This window comes from Carassius auratus, chromosome 9, assembly GCF_003368295.1.
Source record: "Carassius auratus strain Wakin chromosome 9, ASM336829v1, whole genome shotgun sequence".
Classification (NCBI taxonomy): domain Eukaryota; kingdom Metazoa; phylum Chordata; class Actinopteri; order Cypriniformes; family Cyprinidae; genus Carassius; species Carassius auratus.
The window spans coordinates 6,490,698-6,518,347 of NC_039251.1; the positions used below are offsets into that span (position 1 = coordinate 6,490,698).

General features: G+C 32.8%; 1 protein-coding gene across 1 annotated transcript in view; it reads right to left on the bottom strand.

Moving 5' to 3' along the window:
• The window catches only part of baz2bb (bromodomain adjacent to zinc finger domain, 2Bb), a 72,628-nt gene that overhangs the window by 36,547 nt on the left and 8,431 nt on the right, over positions 1-27,650 (bottom strand). Inside the window, 3 exon segments of the mRNA XM_026271141.1 lie at positions 1,664-1,852; positions 4,693-4,797; positions 23,695-23,754. Coding sequence (XP_026126926.1) covers positions 1,664-1,852; positions 4,693-4,795 — 292 coding nt within the window. The 5' untranslated portion in view covers positions 4,796-4,797; positions 23,695-23,754.

Genomic DNA, 27,650 nt, shown 5'->3' on the forward strand with positions numbered 1-27,650 from the left:
CATCTTGTGATTACAAGCATCTGATTTCATCTCCTAACAGCGGCACTTTACTCCATCCGCTCTCATTTCAGGCCTTCATTAAAAAACGCACTAAACACGGTAAATCTAAAGCAGACATCACACCCCCTTTTCTCCAACACTCATGGCTTACAGATCTGGCTGAAAACACTCGCTTCTGTACACAACCACTTTATGACAAATAGTAAAGGATGTCCTGCATCATATGAATATAAGAAACAAACTAAAAAGCTTGATTTGACAGTTTCAGTGTCTGATGGTCCTTCAGATTTGCACAATTGCCATCTCTTTTACAGCAACAATCTTGTCCAGAAAAGAATCACCGTGTGTCATGAAGTGTGAGGGGCTGGAGACGCTGCAGGAGGTCAAAGCAGAGCTCTGACCAGAGGCATTCAGGTCTTTATAAATGTCAGGGGCTCAGCGTGGACCGCCGGACTGATGGAAAGCACTATAAACGTGAAACATGCTGCCTACGTGCTCACAAAAACACATCCTGATTTCATACCCCTTCCTGAAAACAAATAACGACTACATTGTGATATGTTTTAGGTTTTATTTACTCTAACGGATCCAGATGTTTTACTGCTGAGATATAGCAACTATATATAAATATATATATATATATATATATATATATATATATATATATATATATATATATATATATATATATATATATATATATGCACTTTATTTTAAGGTGTCCTTGTTACACATTACATGAACTGTACCTACTATTATATTAACAACAATAAACAATAAATTATGGATAATTACTGATAAGTAGCCCTGAGCCAAACCCTGACACTAACCATAACAATAAAGTACATGAAGTTAATTAATAAATATAACTCAGTTCTTAAATGTATAATTACACTGTTACAAGGACACCTTGAGATAAAGTGTAACCTGATTAGTTTATTGATTGATTTTTAATGCCTTGTTAGCTCCTAGACAAGGTCATAATACATAGAATTTTAAATTATTTGAAAAACATTTTAACTTGACATGGGACCAAAAAAATAATCTAAAATACATTGGGTTAACACATTACAAAATATTCAACTTAAAACATGTTTTTAAGTTAAAACATTTTCTGGCAGAATTGTAAAAGTTACAGTCCAACAGGATGTGTATAATATAATTAAAATTCAAAATGTTTAATTACAATTAGAAATTATGAAATAATAATAAATATTATATATACACATGACATTATATACATAAACATATAATTTAAATTATATTATACTTATTATATGAATGAATTAATGCATTATTCGATTTATATAAAAATTATACTTGTATAATAAACATTTGTTTTTTAAGTTAAATCAAGAAACACAACACATTTTTCAAAATGTAAATGTTATTTTAATGTCACTATTGTAATGCAGATTTTTTTTATTTAGCTTTATGTTAACAAGAATTTGGGGGTAAAATGTGTTAATGTTCAGGAAAGATAATGCAGAATATTATCTCAAAACATTTTCCTGCAATTCTTCCATTCAAGCCATTTTGGTGTTAAATATTACACAGACATATTCCTGATAGGCTTCATAATATTTAAACAACACTGTAAATCTGTTGTATAGACTGTACTCGTGAAAAAAGCCCTGAAGCTAATGACTTCTTCTAAACATACCTGGTAAAGCACTGATCTGAGAGCGGGCAGCCAGAGCGGCCGACAATCCCAGAGTTCCCAGACCTCCGAATTCAGAGCGGACAGGAGAAGAGGAGTGCAGACTGAAGACTGGGTGATGGATCATGGGAAAGGCACCGGAAACTGAAGAAATCCCCAAACCCTGGTTGCCAACCATTTGGAACAATTGACCTGAGAGAAAGAAATCATAAAATATCACTCAGTCTGATACATAAAGCCTGTCAGAGAAATCAGACCATCTGCAGTAATTAGAAGAGAATGTGAGTAGATTTACATCATTACAATTAATTTAAGAAGTTATTCATAGATACAACAAAGAGAAAGAAAATTGTGATTGTTTCAAATAGCATTTTATCAGGAAAAATCACATTCTAGATTTGATGTGATTGCTTCTAATCCTGCATAATTAGGCCAAAATTGTGTGATTATATATCAATGTGGCTATATAATAGTAATAATAATAATAATTTTATTATGGTTTATTATTATTATTTTGTATTTTAATAATAGATAAAACCCATTATTATAAAATACAAATATTCATAATGATTATTACTAATATTTATATAATTATAACCAAATTATTTGTAAAACGCAGCACTTAAAAAAAAAAAAAGAAAGAAAGAAAATTACTTTCTGAATTTCGGTTTGATATCCTCACCAAGCCATATCTGTTTTGGCTTTAATTTCATGAATGGTAAATCCCTACTAAATGCATGATTTGTATGAAATGCAAAGTAATGCTGGTTTGAGGGTTTGTTTTTGAGATATAACACACTGTCAGTCCACGTCACTGTATTTCACTGATGCACAGGTTCTATAAACCGCATGCATATATTAAAAGTCACGACATTCACATGTTTAGTAAACCAATGAATTCCCTTTTTCTCGGCTGCTCAAGTGGGCTATAGTAGGCTTTTCTTTTTCCTGAAGTCATTTACTGCTAAAACTCCTGAGGGATTCGCAAAGAATAGAGTCAGAGCACAAAAGCTGGACACAGGAAAAACCCCCTTCACGAGAGACAAAAACCCCTCGTTCCCCGAGCTGCTGTGATGGCCGTTTACAGGCAAAAAAAGACACATCTTTGCTTTGAATCTCATTCTAATGAGCTGCATATTTAGCGTCAGCTCCTTTGAGGCCCGGCCCGTCGATACAGGACGAGGCGAGGGAAATAAATGGCTGGAAGAAATGTCCAAAAGCCCGTTCTCCATCCCCTCCTGCTGTCCCCCTCATCTGCACTGCAAGAGCCAATGACATCCGCAAATAGCCTTTAAATATTAATGCACTCCAAGCGGCCGAATAATCAAAGCCGAGAGGAAAGAAGTTAAAAGGAAAGAAAAGGAAAAGTATGAAAATTTATTTGCGTTACCATGCAATATTTTTGCTCTTTCAATAATTCAGCCAGAAATGTATTTATTTCACCAAATGTCATTCAAACCCTGTTTTATTTTCTTGTTAAGCAAAAATATTGATGTTTAAAAATATGACCTGAACAAGTATAACTTTTACTGTTTTGTCATGCTCATGAAATTTTCCTCGGTCGATTTATAAATAATTATCTAAAGGGATGAGTTTACCCATAGGGTTCAAAAGAAAAAAAATATTAAAAATGAGGCGGGATGTTTGTAATAACCTTTAATAAGCAGTTTTGTACACCTAAATTTTACCAATAAAAAAGTAAATACTATGTTGCATTATATAAATATATATATTGACTGTCCTCTTAATTTTTCAGAAAAAACAGACACACACACACACACACACACACAAAAACAACAACAAAAAACACCTTTGAGATCATATACAATATGAACCAGGAAAACATTTATATATAAAAAAAAAAAAAAAAAAAAAAAATCTGCAATATGAGTGAAATTTACAACCGTAAACATAATAATGACACACACTTGACTTCTGTTTTGAATTCATTACTCTGGTCAAAACAGGTTATCTGAGGCAAACTATCTTTGTATTTGATTGCTTTTGTGCATGTAAAAACAGCAATTCAAATACATTATTCATCAGTGAGAGAGAAAGCTCTAGTAATTGCATGGAACAAACCGACGGATTCTCTCTTGGCATTTCTTATCATGAGCGAGAACAAAGAGGCGAGGAGACAGGAAAAAAAAAAAAACATGCACAAATCACAATTTATAAATTAGCATATTATTGTGTGGTCAGGCTAATCTGACAGCGTCTACATCAACAGCAGACATTCAGCCGCCTCTGATTGGATCATTTCATACAGGCTAGAGAGCAAGAGACCTCATGCTGGGGTTCACTAATAAAGTAGCTCCTCAAATGAATTCATTTCTTTTCTTTTTTCCACAAATTATTTTAAAATTTGGTTTTAATGTTTAAATTAAACGTTGTTAATGAAAAAGCATGTCTAAATAACTGAAATCAGGAAACATACACTAATCAACAACAATTTATTAAAAGTTGAACAAAAATTACATTCTATGTCCCTATGAATTTAGATTTTTTTATTCTTATTTTATTTTTTAATTTTTCTGGACTCCATTTTAAAAGTTAAATTAAATGTTGGTAATCAAAAAGCATGTTTTAATTAAATGAAGTCACGAAACGATATACTTTCATGTGAAATCTAAGTTGATCTAAAATTCCATGTTTGCGGTTTTACATTTTAACTGATACCTTTTTTTTTTTATATAGTTTAATTAAATTTTTATAATCAAAAAGTATGCATATCAATTGAATTCAATAAAAATTATTTTTATTTTTTTCTGGACTTATGATTTAATACAAATGTATTAGTGGTGATAATCAACCACTATTATTTTAAAATATAATCAAGTCAATATTTAACCTTTTTGCAAACAAAGTGTTTCACAACAACACAAAAGAAATGGTAACATTTCGTAAAAAGTTTATAATAAAAATAGTATTAGATGTACTATTATAATGTATATTTCACTGTAGAACTTTCTGTCGCAGTGTATTTGGCACTTTTATTCTGATGGACTGGACTGGGTGACTGTGTTTCTCACCGCTCTTGCTGTGTGTTGTTGTCGCTGAAGTTTCTGGGTTTGATGAAGCTCTTATGGAGGTCTGACTGGAGCTTGAGGAAACCAGCCTCTCCACTGACTCCATATCTGACAAAAACATGAGCAACAATCAGCACAATCACCAGAATCACACAAACATTATGTGTTTAGCCTAATCTAATGCATCTCTAGTCATTCAAATGGCCATCGGGGAGAAAATAAAAGTCCAAGCACACTCTAAATAAAGCAATGTGGCAATCCTATTTTACTATAAAATTATATGCATTTACAAAATAAGAAAACATCTTTCTTAAAAGAAAATAAATAAATTTCCTCCTTTTGCATTGTGACTCTGCCAAAAAAACTAAAACGAAGAAATATGATATATATTTCAAAGTTTATACATCATGATGGTTTTTGATTTACACATTGAAATATATTATTTTAAATTACATTTAAAAAAAAAAATCTTTCACAAAACAATTAACCAAAACAAAGATATGATTTAAGTTTTCAAATATGTATACATCATAATGGCTTTTGTTTAACAATTTAACATTTATTTTACATTTAGGTTGTAAAGACGCTCTAATGTAATGAAAATAAATGTAAACGTTTAAATTTTTTAAATATATACTACAGATGTTTCTTTAATGCTATGTCATTTAACGAAGCTTTTCAATATTGAGAAAAGGAAAGAAAAAATAAAGCATGGAAACAAACTCGGAGTAAGTGTTTAATTCCTGTAGCAGTGCACACAGAGATGCATCTCCTGCAGAATGTAAATGTCAGCCTCGTTAGCGCTTAGGGTGCACATGCATTACAGTAAATCACACCGACTGACAAAATCATTTGTGATTCTTCACAGACTGCAAAAGAAAAGCGATAGGGGTCTTTTGTGGGCGGCGCTGACACACACAAACAAAAAAGACTCCATCTAAACGATTTAATGAAATTTGCTTGCATATTTAAAACAAATCTCATTTTCCATAACGCATAATTCTTCCTCAGTGCAATGGTAAACATGATTTCCTTTTGAGCCAATTTACATCTCATCCTTTATTCGAAAGAAAACTGAACACAGCAAATAAGTGGAAAGGTTTTGTTCACATTTCACTAAACTGATAAGATAGAAGAAATCATTTTTCAAAAAGCACAGAGATAATGAGGTTTCCATTTTGAATTAGTTACTTATTTGGTGCAATAAAGGATTTTTTTTCATAATTACTCCATTTTTACTTGTAATTTTATGTTTTATTTTTTCATTTTAACAGGCTCACATTGTAAATGTAAATTAACTAATTTATTTGGCATAATTACTTGTAATGCATTGTAATGCATATTACATCGTTGCATTCTAATGTTTAGATGCTAATGTATTAAAAGCAAAAATAAATGACAAAACCTGTAAATATGCAATCATTTTATTTTTTACATTTTAACAGGATCACATTTCACATTTATTTATTTATTTATTTAGAATAATTACTCCATTTTTACTTGTAATGCACATTACATGTTGTATTCTAATTATTAGATGCATTAAAAAAAAAAGACTGAAAAAGACTTAAATATATCCAAAAATCAGAAATGAACAACAATCAATCAATCAATCACCTTTATTTATATAGTGCTTTAAACAAAATACATTGCGCCAAAGCACTGAACAACATTCATTTGGAAAACAGTGTCTCAACAGAGAGACGTCCTGTTGGTTTAAATTGACGAGGGCTTTAATGAGCAGGAAGTGCTGAATTAATCTGACATGAAGTGCAGCAGATATTGACACACAGCTGATGAAGCACAACACATAATAGAGTCAAAGTGATGGAAGAGTAAACATCCAGAGCAAATGTGTGGCTTGAGTGACTGGCAGCTGCTTGTGTTTGTTAACAAGAGTCCATGTGAAAGTCTCACTGATCACTCAAATGATACCGGGTAAAAAACACAGCCAAAAACATGTCCATATTTCAGCCCAAAATCAAAAGAAAGGAAATCTATTTGGTTTAATGTAAATTATGCCAGTTTTAAGAAGAAAAAAAAATTCCATGACTACTAATTGTTATAAACATATTATTGGTGATTCATGCTAGATTTTTTTATTATTTTAATTTATTAAATATATTTTATATTAATTTAATATATTTGATGAAAAAATATTTTAGTTTTATACATTTCATTAAAAAATATTTTTAATATTGAATGAATGAATATATATATATTATAAAACTCTATTACAGTGATGAGAATCTAACAAGAATCAATTTTGAAGATATTTAAAGAAATATTAAATCTATAAAAATGATTATAATGATTATTACACATATAACCATTTTAAGTAACACTTTACAATAAAGTTACCATTACTTCGCTACATTAGTTAACATTAACTACAAGTGTCAAATACTGCTAAAGCATTTATTAATCTCAGTTCATTTTAATACAATGGTAACAGTTATATACATACTTTAATGAATGGATTGCTCATTGCTAATGTTACGTAATGCATAAACCAATGATACCAAATGGAACATTATTGTAAAGTTGTTATATATGTTATATATAATATGATTTCAGTTTTCCTGGCAAACATAGTCTTTCCATGAGCATCACACACTCATCCACCATAAAACAACCCGGCATGATCACAAACTGTGACACACAGGATCAGAAACACCCTGAACCTGTAAAGAAACAGGACAACAAACAAGTTAAGAGGCTTTTCTCTATTCTTGATCACATCTCGCTGCAGGATCAAAGCACAGCTCGGTCGAGACACACAGACAGATGAGAAGAGACTGAATAAAGAAGAGCAGTGACTCTGATAGCTGAGGTCAGGCCGTGCTCTTTACACACACACACACACACACACGTCTCTGACACTTACTGCTAGCTTTTACATCAAGCCTGAGGAAAACAGGAAGTAAAGAGACCAAAGAACACACCGTATTCGAAGAACCAACCTAGCCATGAAGATAAACCACTACAATTCACAAGAAAAAGCCTGGAGATATCAGATCAAAAACAGACACCGATCATCTGAGACTGAAGGCCTGTCATTTACTACTATTATTATTATTTTCTATTAATAAAACTATATATTAAAGTAAAAAGCATGATATGTAAAAGGAGTAAGCAATATTTTGTACATAACAGAAATGTAAAACAATTATTGATAATTACATGTAATTCATATTTTATTATGATTATGTACGTTTAATATTTTAATTATGTTAAATTATTATTTTCTATTACTACTACTAATACAATAATAATTGTATAATTATAAATGTATAATATTTATAAATAATAGTTACTATAATTTAAATAATTATGATCAAAACAATAATAATAATAATAATAATAATAATAATAGTAAAATTATGATGTGAATAGGATTAATAACTAAGTTATAATTGATATTTATAAATATGTATAATATTAGCATAAACAACAAAATCCTAAAAAATATTATGACGACAGTAATTATAAAAATGGTTATAATTATTTTATGATGACTAACTATACAAATAATAGTAATAATAATAATAGTAATAATAATACAATTATGAATGATTAATTATAATAGTTATCATTATTAATTGTTATGAATGTAAAATGTTTTTAAGCATAACAATAAAATGTAAATATTGTTTTTATTATGGCTACAAATAGGTATAATATTTATAGTTATAAATAATAATAATAATAATAATAATAATAATTATTATTATTATTATAAATATTATTATTATTATTATTATTATTATTATTATTATTATTACTACTACAATAATTATAAAATAAGTCATTATTATTAAATTGTTGTTATTATTTAATGATTTATGATAGACAATAATATTAACAACGATATAATAATATGATAAAGATGATGATTATTGATCATACATTTTAAAAAATCCTTTCTGAGGTTGACTTTAATAGTAGTACATTTTTATCATTATTAGCACTTCTCATGTCATTGCCTCTTTAGGATGAATCGCTCTGTTGTACTCCTCATTTGCGGGTCACTTTGTATAGAAGCATCTTCTAAATTAAATGTAAAAACACTGAACATGGCATGTCCAATCAGAATTTTTCATTTGAACTATTTGTTTTTATAAAACATTATTTTGCAAGATCAGAATTGCTCAGTGAAGTCTGCAGCGATGACGCGGACTTTAAACCGCTTCACGTGAGAATCATTAAGAAAGTGTTTATTCAAGATTGAAGAAAAGAGCAGGTTAAAGAGATGTGACCCGGCAGTGACGCTCCTCCTGACTCCAGTCTCTCCTCAATATCAGCTCTCTGCTCTAAAGTGATATTACTCCTCAGTCTAAAAGCACAGACGCTGCACAACGCTTCCTTTCAATCCATTATTATCACTCGCTTTTCACAAAGACCAGGAAATTTAGGAGAACACGCTCCTAATGTTGGTATGAGACCAGTTCAAACCTCCAATCAATGAAAGACGTTTAGCAGACAGATGAAAGTCAGTATTTCGTAACATCTGACAAGAACATATCTGACTCATACTTCACCCCGAAATATAAAGAACGATTACAGTGAGCTCCAAATGTCTGACATCACACTGAAATTATCCTATTTCAAATGTGATCCAAACCAGTAAAGAATTAAAAAATTAGACTTTCTTTTATATATATATATATATATATATATATATATATATATATATATATATATATATATATATATATATATATAAACATGATAATGTAAAAGGAATCAGCAATTAAAAACATAGATATTATATACAATTTATAATATTTTTATTATGATTATGCATAATTTTAATATTTTAATTATTTTGGATATATAATTAAGTCTAACCATTTTAATTAATTATTTGTATTTAGAAAAAAATATTTCATTTACATTGTACAGAGTATATTATGGATAAAGAATATATAGATTATTTGTAAAAATTTACCGAAAAAAAAAAAAAAAAGTGTCAATGTCTTCATATATAAGACTTCAAAAACATGGTTAATTGTCATGCAACTCCTTTTCTTCAGTTTTCCTCTCTGTTGATGTTGAGCTGAAACATGAGCTAGAGATGTTTTCATAAGAGAAGATTGCAGAGAACACTTGTGAGACACAATTACTTCAGGGTTATTACACCTGATTACACAAACGCTTGTTTACAGCCAGCTCAAATCATTCCTGCCTCTGGTGACATCACACCATCATATGTGTCTGAGAAGCCAATATCAAGATCCAAATTAGGGTCATGAGACCCCAGCGCAAACATCCAATTTATTTTTAATCAAAAGTGAGAAAATGGAGGAGAATTCAGCTTAACTCGGCCTCTGCTGAATTCAATGGATGGGAAATTACAACGCGCTGAATATTAGCATGTCTTTTGTGAGATTACAGCCTTTTCCTAAAGATCATTAGAGTAATTAGTCTAAATTACAGGCATTTATGTCAAATTGAGAACTGAAGCCCACGAAAGTCTTAAATAGGCAACTGATCAATGAAGTACAAGTCTGCTTTAACAAGCTTCATTAAGTCTCTCAATGTGTTTTGAAAACAGTTGGATGTGTATATAAAAAAAAAGGCCAACTACAATATAGCGAATATTTAAAAAACTATAAAAAGTTATTTTAAAAATATTTTTATAACAGAAACAAACATTTTTCTTCAGTTAAAAAAACAAATATTTTTTTTTAATATTGTTTACTGTTAAATCAGCTATACTACTAATAAAAAGTGCTGTCAAATGATTAAATCGCACCCAAAATAAATTTTAGCTTACATAATGTGTATTGTGTATATTTATGTATACCGTATTTTCCGGAATATAAGTCACACTTTTTTTCATAGTTTGGCTGGTCCTGCGACTTATAGTCAGGTGCGACTTATCAAAATTAATTTGACATGAACTAAGGGTGTACTCACACTAGGCACGGTTGCCATGAACCGGGCCCGAGTACGATTGTCCCCCCTCCCCACTCCCCCTCTGGCCTGCACTCACATATAGGGTTTCAGCATTCGTGCCGGAGCACGTTTACGTCATTATGGTGCGACGGTTTCGGGATAAACAGTAAGAGCGGCGCTCTCTGAACACAATGGAGTGCATCGCTCTGTTTTCTCTGTGGATAATTTTGTGTTGTTTGGTCCACAGCCTGTTGTTAAACAGATGTGTCGCCTTAGTGGCGCGAAAATTTTCACATAATCGTGCTGCTCGTATGAGGATGTTTGCAAGGTACCAGCTGAAGTGCAGCAAGGACTTTGCAGTTTTTAGTTTTTATGCGTTTTGCACCTCTGCTGTAGACCAAAGCGACCCTTTCCCTGCCATGTTATTTTTGGAGCGTCGCAAAACCGTGACGCAACGCGTCCTCTTCCGTGCTCCGGCACGGTTAGCACTCACACTGCATGCGAACCGCGCCCGAGTCCAACTGAACCATGCCCTGGCCCACCTCTTCCAAGCGGGCCAGGGCCGGCCAATCGAGCAGCGCCCGGGCACGATTCGGAGCACTCACACTAGTCAAACGAACCGCGCTTTGGTGGTCAAACGCACTCAGGCACGGTTCAAACTGGCTAGTGTGAGTACACCCTAAGAGACATGAACCAAGAGAAAATATTACCGTCTCCAGCCGCGAGAGGGCGCTCTATGCTGCTGAGTTCTCCTGTAGTCTACACTGAAGACATAGAGTGCCCTCTCACGGCTGGAGACGGTAATGTTTTCTCTTGGTTCTAAATAAATGGGACTTATAGTCCAGTGCGATTTATGTTTTTTTCCTCATCATGACTTATTTTTGGACTGATGCGACTTATACTCAGGTGCGACTTATAGTCCGAAAAATACGGTACATACACACACATACAGTATATAGTTTGAAAATGTTTACATGTATTTAAATTGCGTAACTTAATGTTTAGATTTATGGGTAGGGTGTCTGAGTCAAAAAATGACCTAATTGCTGTGTTGGCTAACCCTAGACGAAGTTCTGTAAGATTTTCGTCCAGACTGTGGAACCATTGGTGTACATGTCTGTATGTTAGACACTGAACACTGTGGAGGATATTTATTATTTGTTTTTTCTCTCTATGTATGTGTTTTTGTATTGTACTATGGATCCCTCTGGGTCTGGAAATAAAGTTTACATACATACACACACACACACACACACACACACACGCGTACATGATTGCTGTAACTAGTTTGTGTTTTGATGTGTAATGGCGGTGAAATTCATTTAAAAAGGTAAATAGTTTATCATAATAATTACCCACTGAAAAACTAATTTCAAGCCATGGCCCATGATTGGATGTATAGAAAACACTGAAGAAATGTTTGTCTAACTTGGTTCCTCAGTATTGTAAAGATGTGTTCTCCCTCTCCGACAATGCTAACAAAGCAAAGTGTTACGAATGTATCACTTGCATAATTTAAACTTCAAATCACAACAGTAAATAGTCAACAGGCGCATTTCATGAAAACAAAAAGAAGCGACTCCCTGTGCAGCGGGATGATTTACATGCAAACAGGTGGAATATAAATGACAGGCAATCACAGACAGGAAGACAGAGAGCTCCTAATGAAACAGAGGAAAGGTGCAGAAGAGCAGAACCACCGCATCTTTACTCCACATCTCTAATCACATTCAATCAGAGAGAGAGCGAGAGAGAGAGAGAGAGAGAGAGAGAGAGAGAGAGAGAGAGAGAGAGATTATTTCACTGTGTGAAAGTAGGGCTGGACAATAGAACAAAAAAATTGACATTGATCTTGAAGTGTCAGGTCTATTGGTTTACTTTAGACATATTTTTAGCAACATCAAGATTTTTTTTTTTTTTTACAAACTATACCCAATGCATCTAAACATGCGAGTCGCAGGACTCAGGATTGGTTTTTAAAAAAGCGCAACATAGAACACTTTTGAGATGCAATAACAACAAAAACAATAAAAGAAATAATAGAAATGGGCAAGTAGCAGAATTGATAGATACGAATTCTAAGTTTGTCTTAAGGTACAAGTTGTGATAATCACAAATGGAATGGAAAAACGCATTCTGGGTGAATGGCCCCTTATTCAGTCTATTTATTTAGTAATAGCTGAAGTGAAGCTGATTTTAAAGTCCTGACCCTCAATAGCACCTCAAGCACCAGGATGTCAGCAGGCTGTTTGGATGGACGACACTTCAGACCTGCTATTTATAGAGAAGAGGGCAAAAGGGCCAATAGAACTTAGCATTGTTTCTCCGAGACTGTGGGAGACAGAAATCAAAAAGTCAAGACCAAGGTGAACAGGAGTTTGAGATGAAGGTCTCTCAACACTGGTGGATGACTTTATACATGTGTGACACATTCACATGAGTGTGTCTGAGATAAAAAGATGCCATTTGACGTTATCATATATATGTTTCTCACCATTTGTGTCAGGAAGCATCATTGCAACCAATCAGCCATTTCAGTAATGTATGATTCAAAATGTAAATAAATAAATAAATAAATAGGGATGTAAAAAAATAGCATAATAACAATAATAATAATAATAATATAATTAACATGCATTTAATTATTTATAATATTGATGCATTTAATTTTGTGTTTTTCTAATTTGTCATTATTTTACAATTTTATGCACACTCATTATTGAACATTTTCATGTATAATAAAATATATAACATGATAAAATTAATATAAACAATATTGGTAATTTAAACTAATATATAAAAATCTAAAATTAATATATTATTATTATTATTATTATTAATACTAACAACATTTTCAATAATATAAAATAATCTAGAATTCAAACACAAAAATATTTATGTAATATTTAAGTGAATATATAATAGGCTATGTAATAAAATAAATAAATAAAAAATAAAATAAATAAATATTTATTCAGTGACCCTTCTCTTTTCATACCGGCTTCTTTCACTGACAAAACTTCTAAAATTATAATCTCAATTCAATTAAAAGTCATTTTCTTCATTCAGTATTTTGAGAATGTGGAACACAGAGTGAATCAGAAGGAATTTTCTGCCTCGGCTCTCATCCAAGGACGAGTGAAAATGAAAAATGGATGCGTGTTTTATGTGGACGACTGCTGAAATGAGTTATTGAGTTATTGTGAGTACTGGAGCAAATCTCAAGGAAGGAGAGAGAAACGGACAGAACAGAGCGATACAGTAAAGCTCTTGATTCAGTCACGGTTACATTAATATTTACAATCAGAATGTGGAGGCCAAGCATGTTGAATAAGGTTTCAGAAAAAATAGGACCAAATATGAAATACTAAATAAAAATGGCTTATGAATTAACCTAAGAGACAAATACTCTGGTAAAACACTATGCCATGAAATAAAACCAAAACTGCAACACTTTACATTACAGTTTCATTAGTTAACATGAACAAACATTAACTAATATTAATAAATGCTTTAGAAGTTAACTTCCATATGGATAGGCTCAAATGTAGACTAAAATCAGATGTTTCTCTTGGAGTCAAGATAATATTTGCAATTTTTTTATATTTTTTTATAATTATTAAACAATTTAGTCCTTTATGATACATAATCAAATATATCACATATATAGTAAAATATGCATAAATTTAAATAAACAAAGAATAAATTAATAATAATAATAATAATTATTATTATTATTAAAGGGGGGGTGAAATGCTCGTTTTCACTCAATATCCTGTTAATCTTGAGTACCTATAGAGTAGTACTGCATCCTTCATAACTCCAAAAAGTCTTTAGTTTTATTATATTCATAAGAGAAAGATAGTCTGTACCGATTTTTCCCGGAAAAACACGACCGACTGGAGGCGTGACGTGTGGGCGGAGCTAAAGAATCACGAGCGCCAGTAGGCTTTTGCGTTGAGAGCGTTTGGAAGCTGTGACATTACCTTGAGTGAAAAATCATCATCCAAAACAAACCATGGCTTACGGTCAGATTCAGCCGTTTATTTATGATCCAGAATCAGATCCAGAGGCTGAAATTGAACACGAGCAGCATCAGCAACGACGTCTCTATGTGGTATGTACTGAAACTGTATATATTTGCTTAGCGGTTTTGGAAAATGACTAAGTTCCACTTTGTCGTCTTTTTTTTTTTTTTTTTAAGCTGTACATGTGGAAAGTGCAGTTTGATGACAACATCGTATGTTGTTTACTTGATGTGCTTATGCGCCGATAGCTAAGTTAATAACACAGTGATATTTGAAGCAGTTTTACTCACCGCCAGTGGTTCCAACACACGATCGTGACCCTTTTTCGTTGGGACTGCATTATCCTTAAGAAATAAACGATACGCAAATCCGTCGTCAAACTGGGCCTTGTTTGTAAAACAAGCATCTTCGAAATGCAGGGAACAAACACAAACACTTGCACAACTCCGTTGATGCTCTGTAAAAATAAACTCCATCCACTGGTCCCTTAATGCTGTTTTTTTTTTTTGGTAATCTGTGCAGGGTTGTCTGCACACTTCTTTTGTGACATTTGGCGACGCTCTCGCTCTGATCAGTGAAGTCTGTTGTGCTCTCAGTGCTCTGCTATATGGGAGCGCGCTCTTCCGGCAGAAGTGCCTCAGGACCCATATAAGGAAATTCTGCTCCATCTAACGTCACACAGAGCCATACTCGGAAAAAACTTTCCGAAACTTGTGACAAACTGGAAGAGGTTTTTTTGGAACAGAAATACTCCTTCAAACGTACAACTTAATTTTTGAAACTTTGTCCATGTTTAGCATGGGAATCCAACTCTTTAACAGTGTAAAAAACTCAGTATGCATGAAATAGCATTTCACCCCCCCTTTAAAATACTTAAGTATATTTAAATAATTACATATTTGGCTCAAATGTAACGGATTAAAATCAACAATTTAATCTTTTTTTGGAGTCAAGGCTTACGTAGACAAATGTTCTGAAACAGATACAATGTTTTTAATTATTTACCTTATTTTTAACAAATATTTAATGCAACTGTGCACACTATTTTCATATATAATATCATATATAATAAATATCTAAATATAATAAACATACAAAAAAAAAACATTAAATTATCATAATTAGTAGTAATAGTAACATTTTCAAACATAAAACCCATATATTTAATTAAAATATTATAAATATTAAAATCCTAAAATAAATACATATTTACATATGGATAGGTTCAAATCTAACTGACTAAAATCCAAATACTTTTTCTTTTTTTGAGTCAAGGCTGAAGGTAAAAAACGTTACAGCATCCTGTGTGACTCTGGACTTAAATGTCTTTATTGCAATGATTTTGTGTTAATTCAGAGTGTCAATAAAGAGCGAAGCTCAGAACCTCATGAAGATGGTTTTAATTTACACTCTGCAATAGAGTCAAATCCCAGAACAACATGAGCTTGATATACGGAAATTAGTTCTGATGAAACAGTCACATGCATAAACAACAACAATGGTATATTCTCCCATGAGTACCTAAAAACGGCCCCTTTTCTCTCATCAAGATGATTACCAACGGACTGCTGCTCTACTGTACCCTACATGTGCCTGCAATTACTGCATAACTAAACTCAAGCAGACACATCTTCAAATACTCCAAACTGTGATTGGTGTTCAGATTCAACATGTCCCTGATTGGTTACAGAACAAGTCCAAGTGCAACAGACAGTATGTGGTTGAAGAGCAGACTGACTAGAGATAAAAAAAAAAAGCAGCTTTACTTTCCATATCCATAAAGGAATTCAATTTAAATGACACATAGGGTGAGAAAGCATGGTGTTCACAGATAAAAGTGAGAAGAGTCATTTATATTCAGGTGCCATGAAATAAAAAGAGTGTCTGGTCTTGTTTGTTCATAATACAAGCATCCAGGTGTCAGGTTTGTCCCATATCTGCCTTTAGCGGTTTCTAAATGCTACTTTATTGACAAAGAGGAAGTCGGGTTGATACCTAGTGTAACTAGGCCTGCATTATAGAGTCAAAGTAATCCCATTCCATCAAGCAAATAAATCCGTGTTTATTTGACATTTTGTTGTATTATAAAAAAAAAAAGAGCCTCTCTGAAAACAAACATTGTCCAAAAAAATAAAACCTTAAGAATGTTACAATGAAAGCAGAAAACAGACAAATAAAATCTCATTCAAAAAAATAATGAATAACTCAAAAACAGAATGCTAAAAATATAACAGGTTTGGAATGACAGGGAAAAGGAAAGATTTTCAAGCATGTCTGGTAGTTAAGTATTTAAGAGGTCAATATGACTCGTGTACTAGATTTAAATTCTCATTCCCCGATCTGCACATTAAACTTGTATGACACATTTGGATATGACAATACTCAAAAATAAATGTGTTTGGCATCATCTGTGTCATTTATTTTTGCAGAAGTCATTTATTTTTGTTATTTTTTGTTTTGTTTCTCTTTTTAAAGCTGGATTGACATTGTCACAATGAGCCGCTGTTGCATGAAAAACTGTCTTTATTATTCCTTTAACACTATTATTATGTGACAAATTGGAAAATTCATTTGTTAATTTCAATAGTAAACCACAGCAAATTAAGCAGAAAAAATACTTCTCACTTTACAGATTTACAGTCAGAAATGGAAAATGTGTGTGAAAACACTACTAAAAACTACGTAAATTTGAAGAAAATACAACTCAGAAAACATTAAATATGAGAATAAACATGGTTTCAACTAAAAACAATGTGTTTCACTGATGAGTGTTATTCTAGTATCATTTGTTTAATATTTTGAATGATTTTTTATCTTTGCAATTTAATTTTAACTTACGTTTTAGTTTTTATTAGTTTCATGTTTTATTTTTACTTTTTGTATTCTTTTATTGATTTTAGTAGCTCAAGAACCTAAATGAAGATTGGAAAGGGACTTTTTTTTTCCAGTTAAAGTTTATTGTATATGCAGTAAAAAAATTTATCTGTGATAACTCTTTCACTATACCAATACAAACCATTTAAAAATCATGAGACATATATGGTGAGCAGAAAGTTTTAATGGTAAATCTAAATCCAATCAAGCAATAAATCTGTAAAATGCCAAGGATCTGTTTCGGAGTTTCATAAGTGCCAAGCAGCGAACCCTGCGAAGCCCCCATATTTATTTTTTCATCAGGTTGAAAACTCCCCTGATACACAAGCAGAAATACTGTGAAGCTCGATGTTCACCGCTCACAGCTGCTTCAGACAGATGTTCAAAGTAAATCAAATTTAACCTCTGAAACATCTTGGCGTCTCCAGTGGAAGACAAGAAACCACAGCAGCTGCAGTTCAATACGGTCGCCGCTCCTCTTCAGAGAGTTTCAGCTCATTCTGTTCACAGATTTCAGTTACTCACAGGAGTCACACATTCACACATGAAAGATTCAGACAGAGACCACTGCATAGATATGAACTAAGCATCCAGTTGTTAATGCAAAGACATCACTCTCTTTATAGGACACTGACAGCTAAAGGGATGCACATCTGCTGCTATTCATGCTTAAAAGAAATAGTTCACCCAAAAACAAAGACTTGCTGAAAACGAACTAAACCTCAGGCAGTTCAAGATGTAGATGAGGTTGTTCCTTCATGGGAACAGATTTAGAGATATGTAGCATTGCATCACTTTCTCAGCAACGGATGCACTGCAGTGAATGGGTGCCATCCAAACAGAGTCTAAACAGCTGATAAAAACATCATAATAATCCACAGCGCTCCAGTCCAGCAGTTAATGTCTTGACTTGAGAAGCCAAAAGCTGTGTGTTTGTAAGAAACAAATCCATCATTAAGACGTCTTAAACTTCAAACTATTGTTTATGGCTGAAAAACGAGTCCTCTATTCATAATATTGCTACTTCCAGTGAAATAGTAAAAGTGATGAAATGCTAAATTTCTCCAAATCTGATGAAGAAATAACCGCATTTACATGTTGTATGTTCATTTAGCAAATGTTTATTTCTGGGTCAACTAATCCTTTAACAAACATAACCTGCTCATAATATCTCAAGCTGTTTTATTATATGCATTTTATATTTTACAACATTACCTCGAACATAATTTTGAATGGCACAAACTTTAATCCATGCTTGTATATATTTTACAAAGCCCATCTTCTGTCAACAGCTCAATGATGTATTCCAATAAAGCATGCACTGCTGCGGTTTAAATGCTAAGGAACAAATTGCCTTGTTAAAGTAATCATAAATCATCAACACCATCAAACACACTGGCACTGCCCTTGGCCAACGCTCATTCATCTCTAAAGAGCAGAGAGAGCGCTGCCAAGAGTGCTGCGTGCTTGTTACACTGTGAAGGATTCATCACATTATAGTGCCACTTTAACGCAAATGACTGCAAACGTTAAGATGCATAGTTAAAAAATACAGCCCTTTAAAAAGAAATTATGCATAGCATCAGCTCGTCTATTGCTTGATGTAAAATCAACAGGAAAAGATCATGCATGCCCAACTAATTCCCAGTGCTGACAGTAAACATCTTCTAGTAGCACAACATGAGAGAAAATTCCCAGGGCATCCATCACCAATTCTAATCTGAAGTGATTTATTCAGAAGGATGCGAACTGATTGGACGGCTAGTTTACAGCTCTGTTGTCACCTGCAGCCTTACGCTCATGCAATTGAGAAAACAGGATTATTCTTAGCATCAATAAACTTCTTGTATGACTTAAATATATGAATCCAACAGTCATATGAGAATTTTTTTTAACTAATTTAAAAAAAATTCATGTAATTTATTAAATCATAAATATACCTAAATAATCATAAAAATATGTTGTTTTTACAGAAAAACAAAAGTAGAACTTCACATTTAATGCATGAATACCAATTTATCTAATATACCAACATATATATATATATATATATATATACACATCTTTTCCAAATTAGAAGAACTATCAATGCATTCCATATATATTCTATATCTTAAGCATTTAGTTTTACTTTTGATGATCTATATCTTAATTGATTTTAATTTCCCAAATGGGGAAAAAAGCATTACATTTATCTTTAAAATGCACTCAATTTTCAAACAATGACAAGCCGCAGTACGACACCATGTGCATTCTGGTGCAGGAAGACACAGCGCGCATGACAATGAGGCCGCTAATGAAAATCAACCATCAACCTGCGATACATGCACATTACACCAGAGCGCTCCGCATGGCTGTTTCTGTTCATCGATTTCCCATTCTCAACATGGAATATGGATGTCAGAGAAATTAGAACCAATATTTGTACGATAACAAACCTGCAACCGTCACTGAACCACTTCCTGTTTCATCTGTTTAGATGGAAAACCACCTTTAGAATTTCAAAGCAAAAACAAAGAATTCAAATGCACAGCATGCTTAATCTCTCCTTCACCCAGCAGCACAAAAACGTGCTCTGTGTTTGAACAGTGAATGCTGGGTAATTACTTCACTCCATAAAAGAGCCTTTAAATCATTAATCCATTAAAAATCTTGTTTAATGATCGGGATACTTTAGTCCATTAATTATGCTAATTGTTAAACAAGATCGGGTAAACAAGAGCTGGAAACAATTACCTTTTTCCTTTTTAAATTCAACAGCACATTGTTTACCGTACTGTCTTTCATGCAAATACAAAATGCATAATTGTGCGGGTAATTGTGAGCTAAATATTAACACGGCTTTAATGAGAGTAACCTTGTGCATAACGCAATTCTTTCACATTTATTGCATAAAGAGCAAGAAACGTCACTGTATCATAATTATGAAGAAAGGAGAAAATAGTTGTATTGCTTAAAAAAAAAAATAATGTTTTTGGTCTTTTGATGTTTTTGGAAATATTTTCATTTATTCTATATCTTAAATATTTTTACTTTTATTTATGAATCTGCACCAACTCCCTCAATATATATAGAGTGATGAAAAAAATAATTGAATGGGATTTTGAATTGATTCAAAGAAATCAAACAGATTTGTTCAAATTAATCAAACTTTCCAAATCTTAAACGGTTTTTGGTATTTCATTTTTTTTTTTATAATTCTGTATTTCTATAATGAAAAAATTTAATTAATTCTAATAACCCTTTCCGTACTTGCCTAGAGACATACACCGAGACACTACCAGTGTTCACAATCACTTCCTAAAACAGCATAATCTGATCCTCTTCCACATCCCTGGTAAACAAAGAGAGACTGTTAATTGATCAAGTAGTGGCGCTGGATTCCCCCGAGCGAGAAGGTCATACTCACTCTTCCATGGGGGGAGAAACAGCGCCTCTACTCCCTCGCTACCATTTTTCTTCACTGACAAAGACTCCATCTGCCACCGAGCCATTTGCAGCCTGTGAGTCAGAATATCAATGATTTCCAACCATTCTGCAAGTCTGCTTTCACCTTGGCGTCACCTCTGCGAGCGGCGAGAAGAGCTGACGGCACAGATATTCTCTCTCAGCACCGCGGGCATCGCTCTCATCCCGCTAAGTGCCGTTTATGCACCTCGAAGAGGAGAGTGGATATTACTGGAGTTATTTCAGACACACATCCCTGAAGCAGCAGAATTTTCCAGCGGCTACTTGAGTCAATTTTACAGAGGAAAGAAAACAAGGTTGAAGCTACTTGCATCAACTCAATGCTACTTGAATCAGTTCCTGCAGCAGCTTGGATCAAGATTTCCATGATTGTTTCAGATAGAAGTTTACTGCACTGTGAAGCCGTTTTCTTTCTTTCTTTCTTTTGGTCTAAAAACTATATTTTTGGTCTTTTTAATTAATTTATACATTTGCTCAAATTTGGTCAAATTAGAAGAACCTTCATTTTTATAAATCAAAATTATTAATTAACACTTTGTTCATTAAAGTGTGGCAATGTTAAGATATTTATTAAGAAGTTTTACTTAAAAACACCTTCAATGCAATATTAATTTCAATATTTTAAAATATAAAATATAATATTATGTAACTAAATTTTAACTGCAACATTATAATAATATTTATATATTTATGAATTCAGAAATTGTATTAATGCATTTTATTTCTTACATTAAACATTTCACTAAAATTAGGGCCCCTAATATTGCAAAAAAAATAAAATCAATATAATATAATAGTATGAATATTTATTTTTACTATTTTTTTATTAATCTATAATAAATATTTATTTTATATATAAATGAATGATTAATATTATATTTTACTTCTCACATTTAACATTTAATTGAAATTAAAACTCCCTTGGAAAAAGAAGAAAAAAAACAGCTTCAATTAGTTTTTTTGATTTTCTAATTTTCAAATTATAGGTAAAATAATAATGCAATAACATACAACTTTGCTACAGCATTTTAATATAAAAAAAATCTGAGACTTCTGTGAACACCGTGTGATGACAAATGAATCACTGAATCAGAGCTTGAATCAATTCACTGACAGTCTGAACAGATTTGTTCAAATGAATCACACATTTCACCTCTAACACGGTTTTGAGACACTAATAAAAGCTCTGTCTGAACATTTAAATTTTCCATGATCTATTCAGATAAGAATTCACAGCACTATGAAACACTGTATCATTCAAAACTCAAAACTTGTTTCCCATTAAAAAACAAAAGCAGAAGGAAGGAAGCTGAAGGGACCAGAGGCGGCTGGAACCCTTCCCTCCATGGATCCTCAGAGATGGACATATGTGGACAACTCTATCTGTGTGTTTGTGATGGTACTTAAGGAGGTCGACCTCATCTGACCTGCTTTAGCTTCATCCCAGCTGAGCCCCACAGCATCCACACACTCTCCTCTAATGAATCGCCACTTCACCGTGATTACAGCACCACAACACACACTGATTAGTGGCGCGATTGATTTTTCCAGAGATGAATCTCATAAGGTTCTGTTGTGACCTCAGGCCACAATCATCTCAGCAGTGCTCGAGAAGAACATTATAAAACACCTCTCTTTTTCCATCCTCCTCCCTGAACGCATCCAGTGACACAATCATACCGAAAAATCTCAACTATATGTTGTTGGTAAATAAATCTATTAAAAATGGTTTTCAGTAATTTAAATAAAATATTCAAATGTTCAATTAGAAAAGTTTAAGTACTAAAATTTAAATCAATATAAAATAAACTAAAATGAAAAATAGCATATAAAATTGTTAAAACAAACTAAATTTAAAAAAAATTTAATAAATATTGTAGTGGTTTTACTAGATAATTTGTTGCTAAACAAAGTGCTAAAATAGTTAACGTAAATTAAAAGAAAATAAAAAATAAAAAAGACCCAATATACAGTATATACACACACACACACACATATATACATACATACATATATATACACACACACACACACACACAGTATTCATAAAATGTTAGTCTGGTTCTACAGGTAGGTTTGTGAGGGAACTGCAGGAATTTTTTTTATAATTAAATGCAATCATTAAATAAAAATGTTAAAGCAAATAAAAATAAAACACTCCATATTAAATATATGAAATTAACTATTTGTTTACCTGCATGTGACCTTTAACCGAGAACTGTGAAAATGCAAACGTGGCGTTCAAAATAATCAAGGATACTTTAAGCAACTTTTTTTGCTGCCCAGATAACAAATATACGTTTGGGAGTCCCTCCTCTACATGATTAGACGTGACATTACGATGTCTTGGCAGCTTCCTCAGCTTTCTGTGAAGGCATTGACTGCTGCTGGTTTCAGACACAGCCATGAGAGCCAGTGAGCGACTCTCTCCTGTGAGTCTGTGTGCAGCCTCCTGCTGGCTTTGACCTTAGAGGTGCACTCTGCTCTCTCTGAGGAGCGTGTTATTACAGCTCAACACATTCCTGACCTAATGAGCCGTCTCTTCTGATCGCATCACAGCAATCATTCGCAAAGACGGCACTGAAGGACAGACGCAGCAGAAATCCCCACCACATCCTTCCAGCTTCACAACACGGTTTATTTTGCCATAAAGATCAGCTGATTGGATTTTGGACCGCACATAGACAACTGTGTGTGGATTTCAGTATGTGTGTGTGTGTGAGGTTTTACTTACTGTCAATGACGGCCTCTGCTTCAGCTCTGTGACATCACTGTGACATCATCCCTCCGGAACCTGGAATAAAACACATGAGGAACTATTAATATAACCGATAAAAAAAAAAAAAAACATTACTCCTCTTTTAAAGGTGAAATGTGTTTTGGGTTTTTTCCAATGATAACCTGTTGAAAATCCTTAATATGCTGGTTAGGTATGTTTTGAATACACCTAACCAGCATGTGCTGGATTTCCAACAGGGATAATACATACAGTACAAGGGATTCATTTGTTCAGTTCTAAAAAACATAAAAGAATAGCAGAGTTCACAACACTTAAAAGTGCACAGAGAAACAATATCATTGGAATCACTTTGAGAACTATTTCTTTTCTTGCTGATGAAAGATAAAAACAATGACAGCCAATCAGAATCAATGTAATGCTGTAATGAGCTCGAGAGTTTAAAGAGGCAGACGTGCATGTGTTTAGAATAAGACAATATCGTTATCTTTAAAGTTATTGTTATTGGCGTGAATAGGGCTAAACAAGACATATCTTGCTGTGTAAATGTACCTCTCATTCACTACAAATACGAAATTTGAAATAAAGCCACAATATTTTAGAGTCTATCTTACAAACAACATTTATTTAGCCTACATCTCACAACTTCAAATAGTGAGGTATGAAAAAAAAAAAACATCTTCAATGAATCAATGCTCCTTAAAATGAATAGTCAAAAAAAAAAAAGAAAAGTGACAAAAATCATGTTAACTATAGTCAATAGGGTTTCAAAAGGTGCTGAGAGGAGGAGGTGCAAATGATCTGCAAAAGACTTGATGAATTAACCAAAGAGACACCAAAGACCCTTGAGTTTCTAGTGTCAACATCTTCATGAACTGAAACCTACTGTGATTCTCCTGAAGTTCAAAAAGTCAGGCTCTTGTAGAGAACTTTCTTAAGAAAGAAAGGTCATAGCCATGTCACAAGATGAGAAGTGAAGATGGGTCAAGAAATACCTGAAGATTTTTTAAAGATTAGCCGAGCAGGTTGAACCTTCTCAGGTTGCAAATGAACTTAAATCTGCCTCTTTCTGGAAGACACTTCCTTCAAACAGTGGTACAAGACATCAACAGCATTCAGGAACATCAGGATCTTTACGCAGCACAATAAATCACCTGTTTCAAAGTCAGCCGCTGTATGGTGGACCAGAAAAGGCTTCACAGAAACACCCACTTGAAACTCCTCCCAGAAAAGGGAAAAAGGGGCATATCTTAATTAAAAGTAAATTTAAATAAAATAATAAATAAATAAAATAATACAATAACAAAACATTATAGTATAGTTTATACGTAGTTGCATGGAATTTTATAATAAATGTTTAAGCATTAAATCACTTGATTCTGAAAACTATTATAAAATATGCTTTGCAAACCAAGTATTTGTTTGCAATACATTAATGAATGTCCATTAAGTTTCTGTCCTGTCAAATTTAACTAGATATAACCTTATACCATCACAGGACTGAATTTGATTTCATTTAGCAGCAGGCATAGGGAAACCCTCTCAAACTACCACCTACAGAAAACATTTAGAGAGAGGCAGACAGATAAAGACAGACAGACAGAGACAGTGAAACTGACTGACATGAGCTTTACATGAAAATCACGTCATTCCATATGGTCTTTTTCAACACTGGCATTTATGGAAATTCCCACCAGATGAACAAAACAGCTGAAAGGGAAAAAAAACTAATTGCTGCTGGCTGGAAAATGCACTAAAAGGCAAAAAAAAAAAAAAAAAATCCTCATAGATATCCTACAACAGGCATCCAATTAGCTCAGGCTCATGTATTGACTGAGAAAGATTTTTGGCTGATGGTTAAATGGTCTAAAATGAAGTAAAACATTTTTTTAATGATAAGTTAAATTAGAAAAACTAAAACATGCATTTTTTAATGTTTATTTTTAATTTACTATATATTTTTTTTTACTTGTATATAAATATTATATTATAGACAACAAGCAGTCCTGCAGAAGCAAAACTATGAATCCCTTTTATATCGTGATTCTGCTATACACAAGCAGCAGAGGCATATTAGGGGAGGGATATTTCCATATACAGAGCATTTCATCAGATAACTCATGCTGTTGTGTGCATGACGACTTATGATTATATTTTCCCATAAGATAAAGCATGCAAATTTCAAATTCAAAAACACAGCTGTTCATAAAGTGCTTATTTCCCGTTAAGAAGCTCCACACTACGACAGCTCTTTACTGACAGAAGGACGGTTTCTTTTATGAAGGCCATATTTTATCCAGTGCTGGAGGTCACTGCAAAGAAAAGCTCTTCACATAAACTCTTTGAAGCACAGAATTAAAGACATGGCTTGAGTTACAGATTGCCTCGCTGCCATTGTTAAAAGAGAAAGAGAAAGACACATTGTCTTCTCATAAGACAGGACTCATAATGACAGTAAGGCACAGCTGTTGAGAAAAGAGAGACTTTCCTGTTCATCCACACCCCACCCACCTTTAAGTACATCAGACGTGATGGATCATGAAGTTATATGATTTCCTGGTGACACAGGAACAATATCACACCCCAACCTTTCATTTCAAGACTTTCTGTTTGAGTTCTTCACACCTGAATTGACCTGAAATTCAAGAATCCAGAAGTACTTTCACAGGGAAGGAAAGAAAGGGCCATGCCAAAAAAATAAAAAATAAAAACTGACTCACTGACAAGATCAATATATTATGTTAAGAACTAACTTTTATACAGTGACTACCAGATTAAGTGTCTCATTTGTTCTTTTGTTCGGTTCACATTGATCTTCTAAAGCTTGAGTACCAGCAAAACACAGGCAGATATAAGAGGAGGTAGTGTCTCCATAGCACTGTGACTGGCTGATTAAAGAGCTTTCAAAGCCTCTCTATCAGAGTGCCATTTTAGTATACACAATTACAGGTTATGTTCATGTTTTGAAATATTTTAATAAATTAGAGGCGAGTTCATCACTTTCTTAATTTATTTTTTAAAGTACATCTACATAGTCTTCATTCATTCTATTAATTTTCACTTCTTATATTATTATTATTTTTTTTTTTAATGATTTTAAGTTTAGTTTACTATAATAACCATGGTCTATCATGTCCATAACTGATCTGCAAATCAGCTTGTTTTGTTTTCTGCATCAAATTTAATTTACAAAAGTGATTATATAAATATCCAAAGCAAGCAAAGTTTCTAATTAAAGTTTCAAATAACTTATGTACTTGCCTTGTTTCTGAATGAATCAGCCATTTGAATGAATGAATGAATGAATGGCTCACTCATTAAAACAGACATTTTTGTTTGTATATGCTGTCAATAACAGTTCATAAAAAAGAATTGGCAAAAATCAGTATTGGCAGATCACACTTCCAAAAGTGTCAAATTAATGGATAAAGTACATGCAGAAAAATACCAGTATGATGTCGGTAGAATTAAAGCAGCATAATATTTCTTTCATTTTGCATTTCACTTTTATTTTTATTTATATATTTTTATTTATTTTTATTTATTTAATTTTATTTAATTATTAAATTGCACATCACTTTGGTATACTCCGTGGTTTTAAAAGTAAAAAATAAATGTACTGTTTGGATATTAATTGTTACTAAAACATTTTAGTGATCAATTCTGAATAAATTTGATTAACCGGATATATTTCCATTGTCATTCACTAATGACAGGTAAAATGTGTTGCCTTATCCCTCAAGAATCAGTGAGTTATAAATCAGATATGACATGCTGCTGTAATATACAGATAAACACCTGTGTGTGTGTGGATGAGGTAAACACCTCATGGAGATCTGCAGTGTAAAGTCAGTAATTAATAAGTAGAATAGATCCACAGTGAGCAAAAGGTTATTAAAAGGGCCGCAAGCTTTCAGAGAGGAAAAAAAAAGAAGAGCAGCACATTTCACATA